This window comes from Rhea pennata, chromosome 3 (genome assembly GCF_028389875.1).
Source record: "Rhea pennata isolate bPtePen1 chromosome 3, bPtePen1.pri, whole genome shotgun sequence".
Taxonomy (NCBI): domain Eukaryota; kingdom Metazoa; phylum Chordata; class Aves; order Rheiformes; family Rheidae; genus Rhea; species Rhea pennata.
The window spans coordinates 119,951,890-119,968,859 of record NC_084665.1 but is presented as its reverse complement, the minus strand read 5'-3'; the positions used below and the strand labels follow the sequence as shown (position 1 = coordinate 119,968,859).

General features: G+C 37.8%; 1 protein-coding gene across 1 annotated transcript; it reads right to left on the bottom strand.

Annotated features, from left to right (window-relative positions):
- Positions 1–10,819: 10,819 nt before the first annotated feature.
- On the bottom strand, positions 10,820–16,762 carry TDRD15 (tudor domain containing 15). The gene has a single exon (XM_062573118.1). The coding sequence runs from the start codon at positions 16,748–16,750 to the stop codon at positions 10,820–10,822; it is 5,931 nt and encodes a 1,976-aa protein (XP_062429102.1). The 5' UTR covers positions 16,751–16,762.
- Between the last annotated feature and the right edge of the window lie 208 nt (positions 16,763–16,970).

The following is a 16,970-nucleotide window of genomic DNA, read 5'->3' as shown; positions in this document are numbered from 1 at the left end:
CACATTTGTTCTGGGTTTTACTGGGGATTGAAAGTACAGTTCTCAGGGCACCACAATGACCAGTTTATGTTTAATTCCTTCAAGCACATATTATTTTATTCTGTTTTTGTACAGTATCAGGCTATCTCCAATTTATTTTCCTCTGCTTACTGTAACATTTCACATTTTCTCAGAACAGAAGTAGACAGAGAGAGATCCGCATTTAATGGAAGTTTAAGAAAGGGGTAAAACTAAAGTAAATATCCTGAAAATGTGTACCAAGCACCATGTGTATATGCACTGAGCCACCAGATGTCAGTGTGGCTCAAACATGAATAATCAGAGCCTAGTAGAAAGCTTTTCTTTAAAGGGCACTTTCACCATACAAACACCTCATAGGTGAAACCAAACACAAAGTTAAGCTCGTATCACAAACTCCTTCCACTTCAAGTGTGTTTCCTCCTACCTCGCGCATTATGATGAGCATTCTTAACTACAACTAGACTGGCTTTCCTGGTCTCTGCTATTGCCACTCTGAAATCGGCCAATAAAGCTTTTACACTAGTAGATCTGTTACTTTTATAAAAGTTTCTGTTCCCTCAAAACTACTGAAAGGGAATCTTAATACCCTATTTACTAGATTTGTTATTTTCCTGCATAAAAAAATGTTTTGATGTTAATCCATCACTCTTAAATCAAGTTCTACTAGGTTAAAATAAAATGCAAAGCAATTGTTTACAACACTGAAAAATCACAGTTATTTATGTTTATTAAAGGACAAGATGTCAAAGAAAAGGTGCAATAATTTGCATCACAAACAAATCCACAAGGCCTTTTCCCATGAAGGTAGCTGATGACCAAAGCCGCTTTCTCACTGCATCTCACCAGAAATTCTGCCTTCTCACACACCCTTCCTGTTGCACTAATCAGGGTGCAGTAACAGTTGCAATAGTTGCAGTAATCTTACTATTTCTGCATGTTAGCCATAAATCTTGTTTGTTTGTTTGGTAGCTTCTCCGGGATCCCTTAAGATTTCAGCTTTCTTCCCCAGAATTTATTCAAAACACAGCTGTGACACTCCTATCACATTAAGGATTGTCTTACCTCAGTGAAGATGAGACTGTCTCCAACAGATAGCACAACTCCCCTTAAAAACGACTTTCTGAACAACAAATCTTTCCTCCTCTCTTCTCATACATCCATGTACTTGTGCAGCATATACACTGTACAATGTTTCTTTTGAACCTTGTATTTTTACCACTGTATAAATTGAATATAGCTGACACAAGCCTCTGATACACATTAAACATACTTCATTGCTGGCTCCTGAACAAGATCAGACAAAACTGTGATGAATCACATTGGGCGGCAACACATTTATGACCACTGACCCCCATCCAAACCTACTGGTAAGGAATTCTACAAGAGTATCAGGAGGTGTCTTAGAAAATTCACAGATTACTCTATGTAACGGATATTTGCACTACTCTAATCAAAATATTTCTTATAGAAAAACAGTAAGTCTGTGTGTGAGTGAGAGTGGTGTGTGTGCATATTCTCAAGAGCATTTATCCCTTCAGCTTTGTGTAATTAACCAGCATGAGTTGGCAACGGAGCCACACATACAGATGAGGAAGTCTAAAGCTACACAAAGAACAGAGATGTCTTTAAACACCTTGGGAAGAGTGGGAGGCACACAGGAGTGAGGAGATCAGACAGAAGGCAGTAGTTTAAGCTTTTTTTCCCAAAGCCTTGTCTCAAGTATCTAAAGGGACATAAACTTTGTGGCAGGTTGACAGGGTTTCTAGGAATCTTTGTCTGTTGGGATACTTCTGCTCTACCTATCTCTTTTTACAGACACAAGCTGTTTAGCAAAGGCTTTTCACAGTGGGAGTTTCCAATCACAGCCAGAAAAAGCCAAACAAGACAGGTATGTCCTTAATCACTTGTCTAAAGTCAGCTGCTTACACTTAAGCTGACAGCATAGGTGGCTTGCATGAAACTGGCTTTGCACTGAGACAGATCCATGCGCTCTCTTCCAGAAACAGGACTTTGGGGGTTTCTGGGGTATAAAAAGGAGTAATAGCAGTTACAGGGTAATTCAGGTAGAACAGGACCTCTAGAGGTCATGTTGTCCAACCTCCTGCTCAGACAGGGTCAGCTATGAGGTCAGATCAGAGGTTGATGAGAGCTTTGTCCACCTGGGTGTTTAAAAATCTCTGAAGGGAGAGACTGCACAATCCATCTGAGCAACTTGTTCCAGTGCTTCTCTGTCCTCACTGTGAAAAAGTTTTGCTTTACAATCTGAACATCTCATTTCAGTTTATGCCCATTGTTCCTCATCCTCTGACCACATATCACTGTGAAGAGCCTGTCTCGATCTTTGTGGTAACTTCTGACAGGTAGTCCAAGGTTTCTATTAAGCCCCTCCAAAGCGTTCTGTTCTCCAGGCTTAGGAGGCTCAGTTCACTCAGTCTCTCCTCAGAGCAAATGTGGTTCAGCCCCTTGATCATCTTGTCAACCCAAGATGCATTATCTGTTGTTCTGCTAATACAGCCCAAGATGCTTTTAGCTTTCTTTGTGAGCAGGTTATACCATTCAGTCATGTTCTGCTTGCTGCCCACTAGGATCTCCTTAGCAGCCAGTCAGTCCCAAAACTGCATCTTTTCAAGGGATTATTTCTTCCCAAGTGCAGAACTCTGTATTTGTCCTTGCTGAATTCCATCAGGTTCCTGCTGGCCTATTCCTCCAGCCTGCCTAGGTCATTCTGGATGGCAGTCTGGTTTTATCAGCTAGTCCCCCCACTTTGGTGTCATATGCAAACTTGATGAGGGAGTAGTATACTGCCTCCTCTAGGCCACTGATAAAGACATTAAACAGAAGAGGACCCAGGACAGATGCCTCCAATACTCGTTTTGTTACCAGCCTCCAGTTACAGCATGTCCTATTAACCATTACCCTCTGAGCCTAGCCATCCAACCAGTTTTTCAAAAATCTGGTTGTTCACCCATCCAAACAGTAGCATCCTACCTTGGATATAAGACTAATGGGAGAAAGACTGTTGAAAGCCTTGCTAAAGTTGAGGCAAATGACATCCACTGCTCTCTGCTTGTCCACAAATAGTCATTTACTTCATCATAGAAAGTGCTTAAGTTGATGGAACATGACTTACCCTTGGAAAATCCATGCTGACTGTGTTCCCAAGCACCACTTTCTCCTTCATATGCCCTGAAATGTGTTCCAAGACAACTCAGTCCCTGATATTCCCAGGCACTGAAGTTAAACTGACCAGTGTTTAACTCCCTGATTATCCTTCAGGCATTTTTTTTGAAGACAGGTGCAACATTTGCTTTCCTCTAGTTTTCAGGAATCTATCCCATCTCCACACAGCAGCCAGTTGTCTCAGCATCTCTGGATCTAGCCTGTCAGCCATGAATTGTACAGGTCAACTCCCTGTTAACCCTGATGTTCCTTGCAAGTCTGAACTCCAGCTCTAAATCCTCCCGTTTGCCTCCTAGGCACCATGTGTTTGTGTACAAATATTTGAGGTGTGCCCTCAATTTTATTATTCCTGAGCTCTCTCTTGTTCCCATTACCCATCATTTTTTGCTCTCCATCCTATTCACCATTTCTTGACTGTGCATTGTTCCTAGTTGAAAATTCTCCTCATTACAGTGACTGCCCTTTGGCCCTTGTTCTATCCCTACTTTGTCAGATAGGGTCCCTCACTTAGGTCACCTGCACTTAGGTGACTATATAGTAATACAATATTGGAACAACTGTCTGAACAAGAGAGTTGGACTATCAAATTTAGGTATGGACCTAGGACTTTTAAGCAGCAGGTTGTTTATTTCAATGGAGTATGGCAGAGAAAAGGAAGTGCAGGGCCAGCACTAGGAAAAAAAAAAAAAAAAAAAGAGAGAGAGAGGTGGGAAATAAGGTTATTACACCCTATCAGGCCCTCTTCCAAAAGTCGGAATGTTCCGCAAGGCAGTGGAGCTTATCTATGGACCCTTCCAGCTTCTCAGGAGATTGGAAGAAATGCAGAGCTATCCCTAACGTCTATGTCTAAAACACAGATGTGGGAGGGTGCAGTAAAGAGTGGAAGACTGATACTAAGAGGAGAGGGAAAGAGAATGGAACGAAGCTCAATAATCTTGAGTGTGATTTATAATATTTCTTTATAGTAATGTAACAGTAAGTTAATAGTACTACTAATAATGGTAAGATTGTTAGCCTGTTAAGAAATAGTTATTTTTTTATTGGTTTCTTGCTTTATCAATACATGTCATAATTGTCCTAACTGATTATGTGCCAACTCTCCTCTCCAAAGGGGGAAGAGTCAGACTAGGGCAATAACATCATGCCCTTGACTCTCACCCTCAGAGCCATATAGTCACTTTTGATACATCTTAAGCTGTTCAATTAGGCTCAAAAGATTACTTAAGACAAAGTTTCAAATGAGGTATTTAGTGGATGAGAGACCGAGATGGCTATGAAACACATGGACGCTCCAGTCCTTGTTCTAAATTAGGTAACAGAGCTTAAGCACAAAGCTCTAGCTCTAAGAAAACTTCAGAAAAAGATTCTCTCAAGAGCTAAATAGAGGAAAGCATCCGACTTGGTCCTAATTAACAGTCTGAATGCCTACTTCTCCCTCATTTCATTCCTGTATGATTTAGTTGGCTTCACAGTAACCTCACAGAAACCTGCATGTTGCATGCAACACTGCTCTGGCACCTAAATATGAAGGGTCCATACACAGAAGTATGCCTCAGTGCATTTGGCAGTTATACATTTCCCAATTGCAACAATCTCAGTTTTGTTCCTGTTACTATCCCTTCAACTCCTTTTGTCCCAGCTCCACAACCTTCAGCTTCTCCGTATCTTCTGCTATCTTAACTTTTGCCTGAATAGGACATAGCATTTTGACTATATGCTGCTCAGTGGCCAAATACTTTTCCCTCAGGAAAAGGAGCAAAACTTGGGTTTCCTTTCTTCTATCTGGCCACTAGTGTTAATAATACACTCTGTTGCTAAGTACTTTTCCTTCCTGTCAAAGACAGCTGACAGTGGTTAGTGGAATCAAAAGATACTTGGGAATGCCTGAATAATGCCATGAAGCAGCAGAGAAAACTGTCAGACTGCAAAACTGTAGACTTGCCTCCTTATGAAATTAGCCTAGAGAAGAACAACTGCATGTGAAAACATTAAGAAAGAAAATGTTGAGGCAGACAAGATACGGCAGTATTTCTTAAAAGCCTCAAACAATGAGTGCCAACGTACTGAACCTGAAATGAACTGGAAAGCACAAGTATAATAGTCTGCAGATAATTAAGTAATACAAACTGCACAGGATTAAGAAAGAACAATTTGTATCTTTACTCACAAGTTCAGGGTAGATAATCCCACCTTTTCGGCATAATTTTGAGTGACAACTGAAAGCAGTCAGAGGTTCTACACTTGTACCAGTTTTAAATACAGATATACATATAAATAAATACATAAAAAGTAACATTTTGTAAGAAACTATATGACCTAATAAATCTTATGCTTCATGGCTTAGGCATTAGCCACTCCAACCGCAGCAAAGGCATGCACACACACAATTCTCTGCAGATCTGGAAAACTGAGCAATGTCACAGGCTCTTCTGCATTGTTAAGTTTTCTTTTATGAAACAAATTATCACTTACTAGATTCTAAGATTCTTTACACTTTCTACTCACATACTCCTAATTTATATTTTTACTTAGAAAACTTTTAAAAAAAGGCACAGAAGGTCAGCACTGAAACCTAAAGTTCTGCCTAAAAGCCAGAACTTTTATTCTTCTTATCCCAACATAAACATTCCAATATTCAACACAAACATTCAATAATCAGTCATCTGTTTGAAAACTCTTGAAGTGCCTATACCTTCTTTCCAGTGAAACCCTTTTTCTCCCTGCTTGCTTCTCGTTACATGAATCCTTAATGATCTCAGGTCCACATTTTATTCTGACTGCAGACTGGACACATTTCCCTCTGTAGATGATACAGCGTTACTCCTGATTCAGACAGAAAGAATCAATAAAAATCAGCAAGAGGTATTCTCTCACTCTAGGGAGTAAGATGTACCATATGATGCACTACTTAAACATCTTGTTACAGAGTCATATCATCTTAAGGCTTCCTTAGAAAAAAGGAAACAAAATAAAAAATAATGATCTCCAAAAAACATTGGATAGGCTTTACAGAGCATCACAAAATGCTAGAGAATATCATCCAGATAATCTTAATAGTGCACTTTCTGAAATGCACACTTCAAAAAAATAAGTAACAAAAAATCCTTCTCATAAAGTAATTGCATGTAAATGTAAAAGTCTTAAAACAGCAGTATTTTAACAGTGTACTTATATGGTCAATTATTACCCATTTTATTTCTGACTCTGAACTATCTACATAGTATCAATTCTAATTTGTTCCGGGTCTTCCTTCTTGAAGAAGTCAATTAATTCTAAGAGGAACTAAAGAAATTGGCAACGTATTTTTTGCAGAATCTGTTCTGCATAGATACTATGAATGGATAGCCTAAGGTTTGGTTCCTTCATAAATCAGGATAAATCCTCTAGCGTGCCTCCTCTTCTATAGCCTCTCAATTCCAACCTCCAAGACACCCGGTGCATACCTTCAGTGTTATGCTGTAAAGCCCCTACATTGCCATGCTGCAGAGCAACTCCATGATTATTTGGCGCAATCTGAACTCCAGAAAAACTGATAGCACTTAGGTCTGAAGGCCAGATAGATGTGATGCGGGAGCCAGTTGAATCCCAGGCCCTTCTAACAGTAAGTCTAAGCCTGGTCCAGGTTTGGGCAAAAAGATTCTGTTCTGAATTAGCTGGCCAACCACCAAGGTGGCATATGAACCTGGTAACACCTGTAGCCCTGTTTTACACATTGAGTGCCTGTATGAGGCAAGGCAAACCAACTGAAGATCTGGTGAGGTTTGATTATTCATATGTTCACTATGCCAAGCTGCATCCTATCTTCAGGGACAAGCTCCTCCTCCCTTTGGGCTTCCAATCAACACTCCATCTGGGAGGATGATCAGGAATGGGTATATGCAACATGATTTCTAGGCTCAGCTGATTCTCAAGGAAAGCTTCCCCTAGGCCTTGCTACGGAAGTAGAAAACCATAAAAATGCTAACTATGGCCTTTGACAAGACACAAGAGGGGGAAACAACCCTAGTAAGCATCAGACCTTACAAATACTTCTTCATTTTAGGAAAAAACTATCTTTCTCAGAGGTCAAACAGTTTGGAAGGCACCAGCTTCAGACAGAGAAGGGGTATGACAGACAGGAAAAATGGTCATCCACAACAGCTAACTCATTACTAGCTAGAATCCCACAGTACAGCTGCCATGTCCTGGCTCAAAAGGCATCGAGCCACCATTGGGATGCCTGAAGCCACGCATTCCTGAACCTGTGCAAATCCTTCTTGCCTTCCATTCTCTACTTACCATCCCTGCATTGATTTTATAAGACCACATCATCTCCGTAACAGTGTAGTCCATCAACTTCGCTATTTTCAAAGCGCTCAGTTTAGGGCAACATATCTAGTGCCTAGACATATATTTCTCTCCCCCCATACACACCTTATGAAAGAGTAGCTTCATCTACTAGGAAAAGCATGTAATGTGACACCCATTGTGCAAGAACACAAACTGTGCTGAAATTTTAACAGGAAGTTATGCAAACGATAGGAACATGCATACACCAGTTAAAGGAATTGTTCCTTCATACTATCCCACAGAGAAAGCATAGATGTGGCTTCAGATTTTTTTTTTTTTTTTCCCCATCAGCACATTCACCAGCCGCAAGTCAGGAAAAGCTTCAAAATAAATTCACAATAACTTAGGCATGGCATGCTACCCAGAAGCTCATCATTTTACTATTCATGACAAAAAAAAAAAAAAAAAAAAAAAAAAAAAAAAAAAAAAAAAGCAGAATACTGATTACATTATTATACACTGGAACATTTTTAATTCCAAATAGGTGCAAGCGGTTCTCTATCACCTTCAGGTATTAAAACAATCAAGTAATCAATAACAAGGTATAATCAGATACACAATTTACAGAGATACATTTAGGAAATACAACTGAATGGCAAGCAGTAGTTTCCAAATAATGAAATTTTATCATATCAACAAATTTTTGCTCAGAATCAAGTTTGCCCCAAAACAAATGGGAAAAATCCATCTAAACTTTAATATATCCTAAATATATGACAATTTCTTTCAAGCAAAAATACTTAGAAAAGTGTATTCAACTAGATCACAATTATTGGCTCTCCTACTTACAGGAAAAATGCTGCTTTCACTGGAGGGTGGGGAGTTGGGGGGAGAAGCCGGCAATAAGGCCATACTAAGGAACGATTATAAGTAAAATTCATAGTCAGACATCCTAGTAACTTCATGTAACAATCAAAATAAAACCTGAGAATGTATTTCTGAAAATGTATAAATTAATCATTGTGATTGTCCATAGACTCATGGCAGCAAGAGCTACTCTCTATGTTTTCAGGTACAGCATAATACTGAAAATAACTAAATTTATCTAGCTTTTACTTTAGGCAGTTTAGATATCAGAACTGCACAGAAGTGAGCAGCACAAGCAAGACTTGTTCACACTGAAGATCAAAACAAGAATTCTAAGATTTTCAATTTGCAGAACATCAAAATAATATACACAGAGCTGAATTTTTTTATCATCTGTCATCTCTAGGTTCTATTTTGTAACATCAGCTAGCTAGTGTTTTTGAATCATATACCAATTGAAAAGCATAGTCCAGTTATGCCAGCAAAAATCCAATTAAAAAAATATAGGCTACATATTAACACCACACAAATAGATAAAGCTTTTAAGGTATCCAGATCTTATAATTGTTAATTAACCCACAAAGCTGCATGTAGAAGCACCATTTCCTTAAACTGAATACTACTGGACACTACAGTGAACGTAGTCCCCATGAAGTAAACATAAGGTTATCATTCAGCATGAGTAATGACTGAACAATATGACCCTTAAGCTTTTTTAAGGGCAAAAAGTACGTTAAACTATAAGGTTACTTGACATTACCTCTGCCACTAGTTTAAGCAATTAGAAAAAAATTAAGACTCTGTAATAATATAATGGCACCATATAAAGAAAAAAAGCTTATGTTCACAAATTGGTACAATCCCCCCATTTTATCAATATATTAATAACATTTCTGATTTCTGGCTAACATTTACTTATAAAGTTATACATTTCCTGCTTTATGATTAATGGATGTCTTCAGTTTGTACATGGAAGGGCCAAACTAAAAATATTTGAGTGGTTAACCAAAGTTAAACTGCCGCTCATCTTTTGCAAAGTTATCACATCTCTTATTTATTCTAAGGTGTGGAACAAAGTGCTCTCACTTAAAAATACTTAAATTCCACTTTCCAGGTAATGCTTTCAGTTATTCATGGAAACTGAATATATCATGACATCAGTTTGGGCATAATATGTATTTTTTTAAATCCTATTTGGATGTAGAAATACATTAGGTGTCTTGTCTATCAATAGAGATAGAAAACATTTTTCCACTGAAATTACGCATTTGCAAACAATCACAGGATATACTGAATCTCCTTACATACACTCCAGGTCATACCTTTTGGGTTTTATCACTGTCCAAATACTTGCAGGGGAATCAGAGAAGCACCTGACGTGTATAAACACGCATAAAATTTCAGAACAGTTACTGAAAAAAAAAAAATTCTCGGAACTATATAGTATATCATCAATTTTCAGTACTCCAAGAACTTTCTCATCTTACAGAGAAGGAAAATACTCTGAATATTTCCAGATTATTGACATTCCTTCAAGAAACAAACAAATTAAGCAGAGTATAGGGAAAACTTCTCTCCATTTTGACTGAACCATTGCAAGCATGGAGAGGAGAGACCAGCCAAACGCATACACTCAGCAGAGAACTAAATTAATATATTATCATCAGAAAAAAAAACCTTAAGATAAATCAAGCACATCCTTACACCAAGAGCCAGCTGAAAATAACTTAATGGAAGTCTCTCCCATAAACAGAGATCCCAGCATTATGGTTGTCCTATTACTAGTAAACATTCTTTTAGGAGTTGAAGAGATTCTCACATTTTGAAATTAGAAACAAAAAGAATATCACTTGTTAACTTTATTCTCTGAGCATACAAAACTAAGGGCACAATTTGGTAAGTTACAATAAACCAGATGTTATGGCAAATAAAGTTATACAATACTTTTACAAACTATGTACACATAAATTGTACATTTTGGTAATGTTTTGCCAAAAACAGGATGAGCTAAATAAATGTAGCAAGAAATCCTGAAAAAAATACCAATAGATAGCAGTATCTATAATTCATTTTTATGATACAGCGAAGAGATACTTTAACTGTAGATTATATATTATTCAAATAACTTCTGACAGCATCTTCACACTTTCTTTCTAGGCCAAGGACCATCAGAATCTCACATCTCAACCCGTGACTCTGATAGCAGGCTTACTCTTGTGTGAGTTGATTTTATTTTTCATATCATCACAAAGCTGAATAAACTTCTTCACACTAAAATCCATCTTTCGCAATTTTTTGGAGCATTATATGAACTCAGTTTCTTTGCTAATGATATTCAAGCATTGACTTCACTACAGTCCTTACTGGAAACTTTTAACACATACTCCTATGTTTCAGATACTTTTTTTGCTTTACTTCTTGGTTTACTTCTGTTAAGATGACAAAGCTTTTGGCATAATCGCAATTTGGTTCAGATAGGGAATCACAGTAGACTGGGCTGCAAACGTGGTTTGGTTGATTTAATTTTGCTAACTGGCACAAGGCAGCACCTACTCCTAGAGTAGACTGCATGGCCAGCAGCAACCAAAATACAGGCTAGATTATTCTGCTTGTACAGAACATCAACCTCTAATTTCATTCCAGCACCATACTGCTTAAAACAAAATATCAGACCCGGTTTACTAAGAAGCTTCTGAAACAGAAGTTTAGCCTCCTCACTCCAGTATTCTCCTTTGGCAGGAACAGTATCACATAAAGAGCAAGAGTATGCCAAGCGTGGTAAATAAGCCAGATTTTCTGGAAGAACTTTAAGTTTATGGATATCTGAGTAAGGAATATTTTTCAGATAGCCATAATCAATGAATGTAAGAACAACAGACTGACTTGATACTTCACTAATTTCTGCTCTGTTCCACTGCGCTTCCAGTCCAACCTTGATCAAGCAACCAGCACCAGGAGTCACAAGTTCTTTTGGTAAAGCTGGTAGGTTATCAGGGAGGTCAGAGAGCAACAGAGACAAGTTCTTCATACACTCAAATAAGCCTTCCAACTGAATGCAGAAGTTCGAAGGATCAGTAACTGTAGTTGCAAATCCAGGATACCGTCTGCCGCTCTGCAGCAGCATCCACGTGACTGAATTTATCCTGAATGACGTAGCAAATGCTTTACAGTCAATATTACTGGCTTTCTCTGGTCCAACGATGGTCTTACCATCAATTAAGAGCCGATTCAAATACTCCAGAAGTAGAATTTCTCCTATTAAAATCTCTACTTCCCATAGACGAGAGGATTCCAAATATCTCAGAAACAAGATTCTTATTTTATGTCCCAGGAGTACATTTACTAAATGGACAAATGGAATTCTATTTGAATTTTTAAACCAAACCCATTTACAAGGCACAGCTTGTTTAGGAATACTTTTCATCTCATCACTGAGCATCTTTACATTATTTAAGGACACCATCTCACACTTGCCACAATCCATGAGAAAAACTAGCATTAACCTCTCCCTGCTAAACTTCTTTATTACTTTTGATCGATACCACTTTAAGTTCATTTTAGACTTCGTCATGCATTCCAATCCTTCTTCAATATTATCTATTGCAAGCAAACAATTTCTTTCTGCTTCTTTGACAAGCATTACATTTAAATCATTTAATACCTTGAAATTTCTAAGTAGCTTCACATGAAATTTTCCACACCCTGAAACATTAATTATTTCTGCTGCTTCTACCTGTCCAGGATTTATATCTTGAATAGGAACTTTTAATAGTGTTTTGGAAGTATTTTTTGTCCCAACTGCCTTAACTTTACTTTGACTCCCTAAATTATTCCTCGAGCCCCTGTATTGAGGATCGGTATTCATAACCAGAATTTGTTTTGATGTATTTTCTGGACTACGCATTGATGTATTTTGCAATTTTGTCCTATGTTTTTTCTGCAGAAGGACATCAGACATAGACTTTCCATCACAAATTATATCTACTTCCCACTGCTCTCCAAGCTGTTGCAAGAACTTACAAGTCACTGGCTTGTTATTAGTTTCTCTTACAAAATAGGAAATACTTTTATTAGTCCAGCTCTCATCAGCAGTACTTTTTACTCTGCTAAGGAAACAAGGAATACTGAGCCTTGGTAATGCTAAAAACTTTGTCTTAATCCTGTAGATCTTTGAAGGACTTACAACTGCTGTATTACCATAGTCAATGAACTCTACCTCAAAGGAATTTTCTGATTTCACAGTTTTAATAACTGCCCTATAAAAAAAACAATCAGTAGAATATTCTGCTAAAACAACATCCCCTATCATGAGCTCACCTAAGTCATGCTCATGACCTACATTTGCTGTGCTTTCATTTAATTCTTCTGCTAGTTGAATTATTAAATTTTCCTCCTCTGCAAGATGAATATGGAAATTTGATGGACTATTTACATGAGAAATATACCCTGCCAGTTCTGAATTCCCCTGAATATCACGTTGAGGAAGACTAGTTAATTTAGCTATATTTTCTTCACTCCTTTCCTGTTGACCTGTATAATTTAGTCTTTCAGTAGAAGATTCAAAGACAGTATTTGCAGTTACTTTCTCTAAATTTAAAGTAGGCTGACACTGTGAGTGAGAAATAGGCTTTTCATCTACAGGTTTCTCTTGGTACTTCAGAAGAGCATTGACACTATTCTTAAAACCTGGTTCTTCACTATCCTGGGAAGTCAACAGTTTCAAGGACTTGCCACACAAATCATGTGCGCTACAAGCTGTCTGCTCTTCATCTTCAAAATTTTGCCCCGTATTTGTCTGATAATATGCATCACATATTTCATGTTGCAATTCAGTTCCCAAACTAGTTCTTTCAGAATCTTCCACGTTTAGTTTTTCAATTTCTTTGTCATCTTCTATGTGGTGCACCACTCCACAACTTCCAAAAAACTGTTCTGTATAATTTTTCACAAGTACCAATTCTTCCAATATTTTTTCTCTTATTTTCTGACTTACCTGGAGCTGTCCATCATACAACTCCACAACAATCTGCCCATCTGGTTCTCTGGATATAATTACAGCCTTCAGCAGTTTACCAAGAAAAGTCTCCTCAAACCATCTATTGACTCTTACTGGAATTTCTGTCTCCCTAAGATTTGAAAGACAGCATTTAATAGCTTGCATGGGTGTTAACAGTAGGTCAGTGGCACACTCTGGAATGGGTATCAACTGGTCTCTCTCTACCATATGTTTATTTCCAAAGTCAACAAAATCAACTAAAAAATAGGATGATGATTCTGTAGGAAAAGCCACAGCTCTATAAAAGAGACCATCTTCAAAATATCTGGCTATACATAATCGTGTATTGCTAGTATCATATTTTGCATGATTTGGCGTTTTACTTATTTCACTAACCTTCTTCATCAATGTATCTATAGTTTCAGTGTTTCGATTAAGCTGACAATAGAATTTTGAAGGACTATGTATATGAGTTATATAAACTTCCTCCTCACTGCCAATTTTTATATTAAAAGATGAGTAGCAAAAACTGTACAGAGAACTCAAAGATGCATGTTTTCTCAATCCAACATATTCAGGCTGGGTGTGACCATGTTCTCTTAGAAATTCTTCTGCACTAATAAATGGCGTCTGTAAGTCAACTATGTTGTACAAGCAGTTTGGGCTCACAAGAATTAGAGCATAAACGATGCAAATCAGTGGTCCTCGAGAAGCAGAAATGAAGTCCTCAAAATGTCTACATATCTCTTCAGACCAATTAAGCGTGTCAATCTGCAAGGGTCCATTTTTAAGACTACATCTAAATGCTTGACTTTCCAGAGCTAGGAAGTCTGGATGAACAGCTTGAATATCCTTAAGTAACACTCTTTCCTGATTACCAAAGTCTACAAAAACCACATCAACTTCCTCTGCAGATACTTGCTGTACAACAGATGCTCTGTACCACTTCCCATCTTTGGAGCATTTAACAACACAGGCAGCCTGTCCAGTTCTGTAAGGACTGGTATGTACTTTATAGTAAGTCTGAATTTGTTCCATCAAGTTATTCAGCTCTGGCAGTCTGCTTTGCAACTGACATGAAAAATCTGCTGGGGAATCAATGTAGGAACACACCACTTCAAAAATAGCTCCTGGTTTAAACATGAACTCTTTATAAGATTTATTTTTCTCTGGTACTAACGGATGCTGCTGGGAAGTAGCATCTCTTCCAAAATAGGAGACCACAACAGATTCTCTCAGCACAGGAGGTACACTTAATGATCTTTCATTTTTAAAGAGCTGCCCATTTCCTGATACTTTATTTTTACTACAGCTGCTCTGTGTATATACATACTCGCTTCTTAACTTTTGATGATTCAGGATTTGAGAATTTTTTTCCGGATTTATTAGAGATTCTGGTCTCCCCTCCCAGTATTCAGCACATCCAGCCTGAACCATATGCATGGCAACATTACATTCCTCCAAATCATTCATACATTGTGCATTAACAATATACTTGTTGTTTTGCTTTCCAACTACATGAAGCAGAATTGGTTTGTTAAACACAATCTCTTTGAAGACATCAGTTTCCTTTTTAACCCACACATCCTCAATGGGAAACGTGCATGCAAGTGTACAACACATAGCTAAAGCTGGTAAATCAGAAAACGCTGGAAGCAATGTTTTCACATCACAACAGGGTACTGTATCTGTATTTCCAAAATCCAAAAAGTAAACAACAACATTGGCACAAAGCACTTCAGTGACAACACCTCGATAATAGCGCATATCTTTGCTATACCGGGCACAGCACAGTAATCCAGGCTCTGGGTTTTTAAGGATCCTGTCATCAGTTCCACATTTGTTATACACATCTGCAATACTTCTCATCAATTGATGAAATTCATTCTGATATTCATCTATTTGAATCCAGAAGTTTGATGGATTTATTACATAAACCACAAAAGCAACATGGGAAGAATTCATTTTCATTTCTACCCTTTTGCAGTGGTTTGAAAAAGAACTGCCATATTCAGTTAAGGAGTCTGTCACTTTATTTCCAGTATAATTCTTAGATGAACTGTGGTTCTCATCACAGGTTTTGCAGTTTACATCAGTACTTGTGATTTTTGCATTGAAAGGTAAGACACACAATGCAGCTGCCTCATTCAGTTGTTCTGGATACTTAGTATTCACTCCAATTTTTTGATTTTGCAATGTAATATAATACAAGTGTTTATTGGCATTAAACAGATCAACACAGGCACACACAGAAGTTTGCCCTATCAAGGCCTGTATAAGTTCTTTCATCTGAAGTTTTATTACTGCTTCATCTTGATTACTAAAACAAGACAGTGCACAAGGAAATGAAGTCATTGGTAATGACATAAATTCTTCCTTAAGTTTCCAAACACAACTAGATGGCACAGCTTCAATATTGCCAAAATCCATAAACCAAACTTCCACATGGTCAGAGAGAAGCTGTTGTATCACCCCTCTCTGCCACTGTCCATTTTGTCTTCTGGCAGCACAAAGTAAACCTAAATTATCCAATGATGTATTACTTTCCCTGGTCATAGCTTCATAGTACAAATGCATTGCTCCTGTCAAGTCTTCCAGCTCTTTCTGCCATTTCTGTATCTGACAGTAAAACTTATTTGGACTTATTGCAACAGTTATTTTTACATTTTCTTTACTGCCAACAGGTATAAGTGGCAAGAGATCACCAGGAACTGGACGAAAATACAGAGGTTTCTCAGAATCACTAAATGTAAGTAACTCCTGGACTGCATACTTATGTTTCAACAATTGTGGCATTCGCTTACAAAGCATTTCTTGGGGCAATGCTTTTAGCGTTTCTACAATTAGACAAAACGAATCTCCATCAATAAGTTTTCCTAACTTTAGTTCAACAATATCACTAACGACTTTTGATACTTCCAGAATAAACAGTTGGTACGGCAAAACAGCTTTGACATGACCCGCAATCTGTAATCCTATCAGAGATGAAAAATAGTTTATAGCTTTTGGACCCCATTTTTCCCCAAGAGGAAGTATGTTTGCAAAAACTCCATAAACCATCTTTGGAGGCAGCTGAAACAATTCTCCACAAGCAGAAGCAACATGTATTTCATCAACCATCAGCACTTGCCCAATGTCTATAAGAAAGACCTCATAGGTATTCTCTTTCTTTTCCAAAACTTTTCCTCTATGCCATTTTCCTTCTGTGTCTTCCACCAAACATGACCCACCAACATCAACATTATCTTGTACTTTAAATACACGTTCAATTTCATTTTGTAGTATGTTGTAGTCAAATTCACACCCCTCCTTGTATTGACCCTGAAAAGCTACTAGCAAACACTCCGGATGGCATTCTATGTGAGTTATCTTCAGATGTATGTCTAAAATGTTTGGTGAGGGAGCCAAAGATGCCATTCTTTCTGCAAGGCAAAGAAGTAAGATCAGTCTGATGATCTCCCATATTTTTCTATAGCAACTAATTTCTTGCATGAAATTTGTTTGCAAAATGTTTTATAGCATATTGTTACATTATAAACATTTAACAACTTATGTTTTTTGTAGGTGGGATACACTTGGCAAAATTCTCTCTTTGTAGAGATATGTTCAGGTAACACCTGAAAAAAGTACCTCCAGG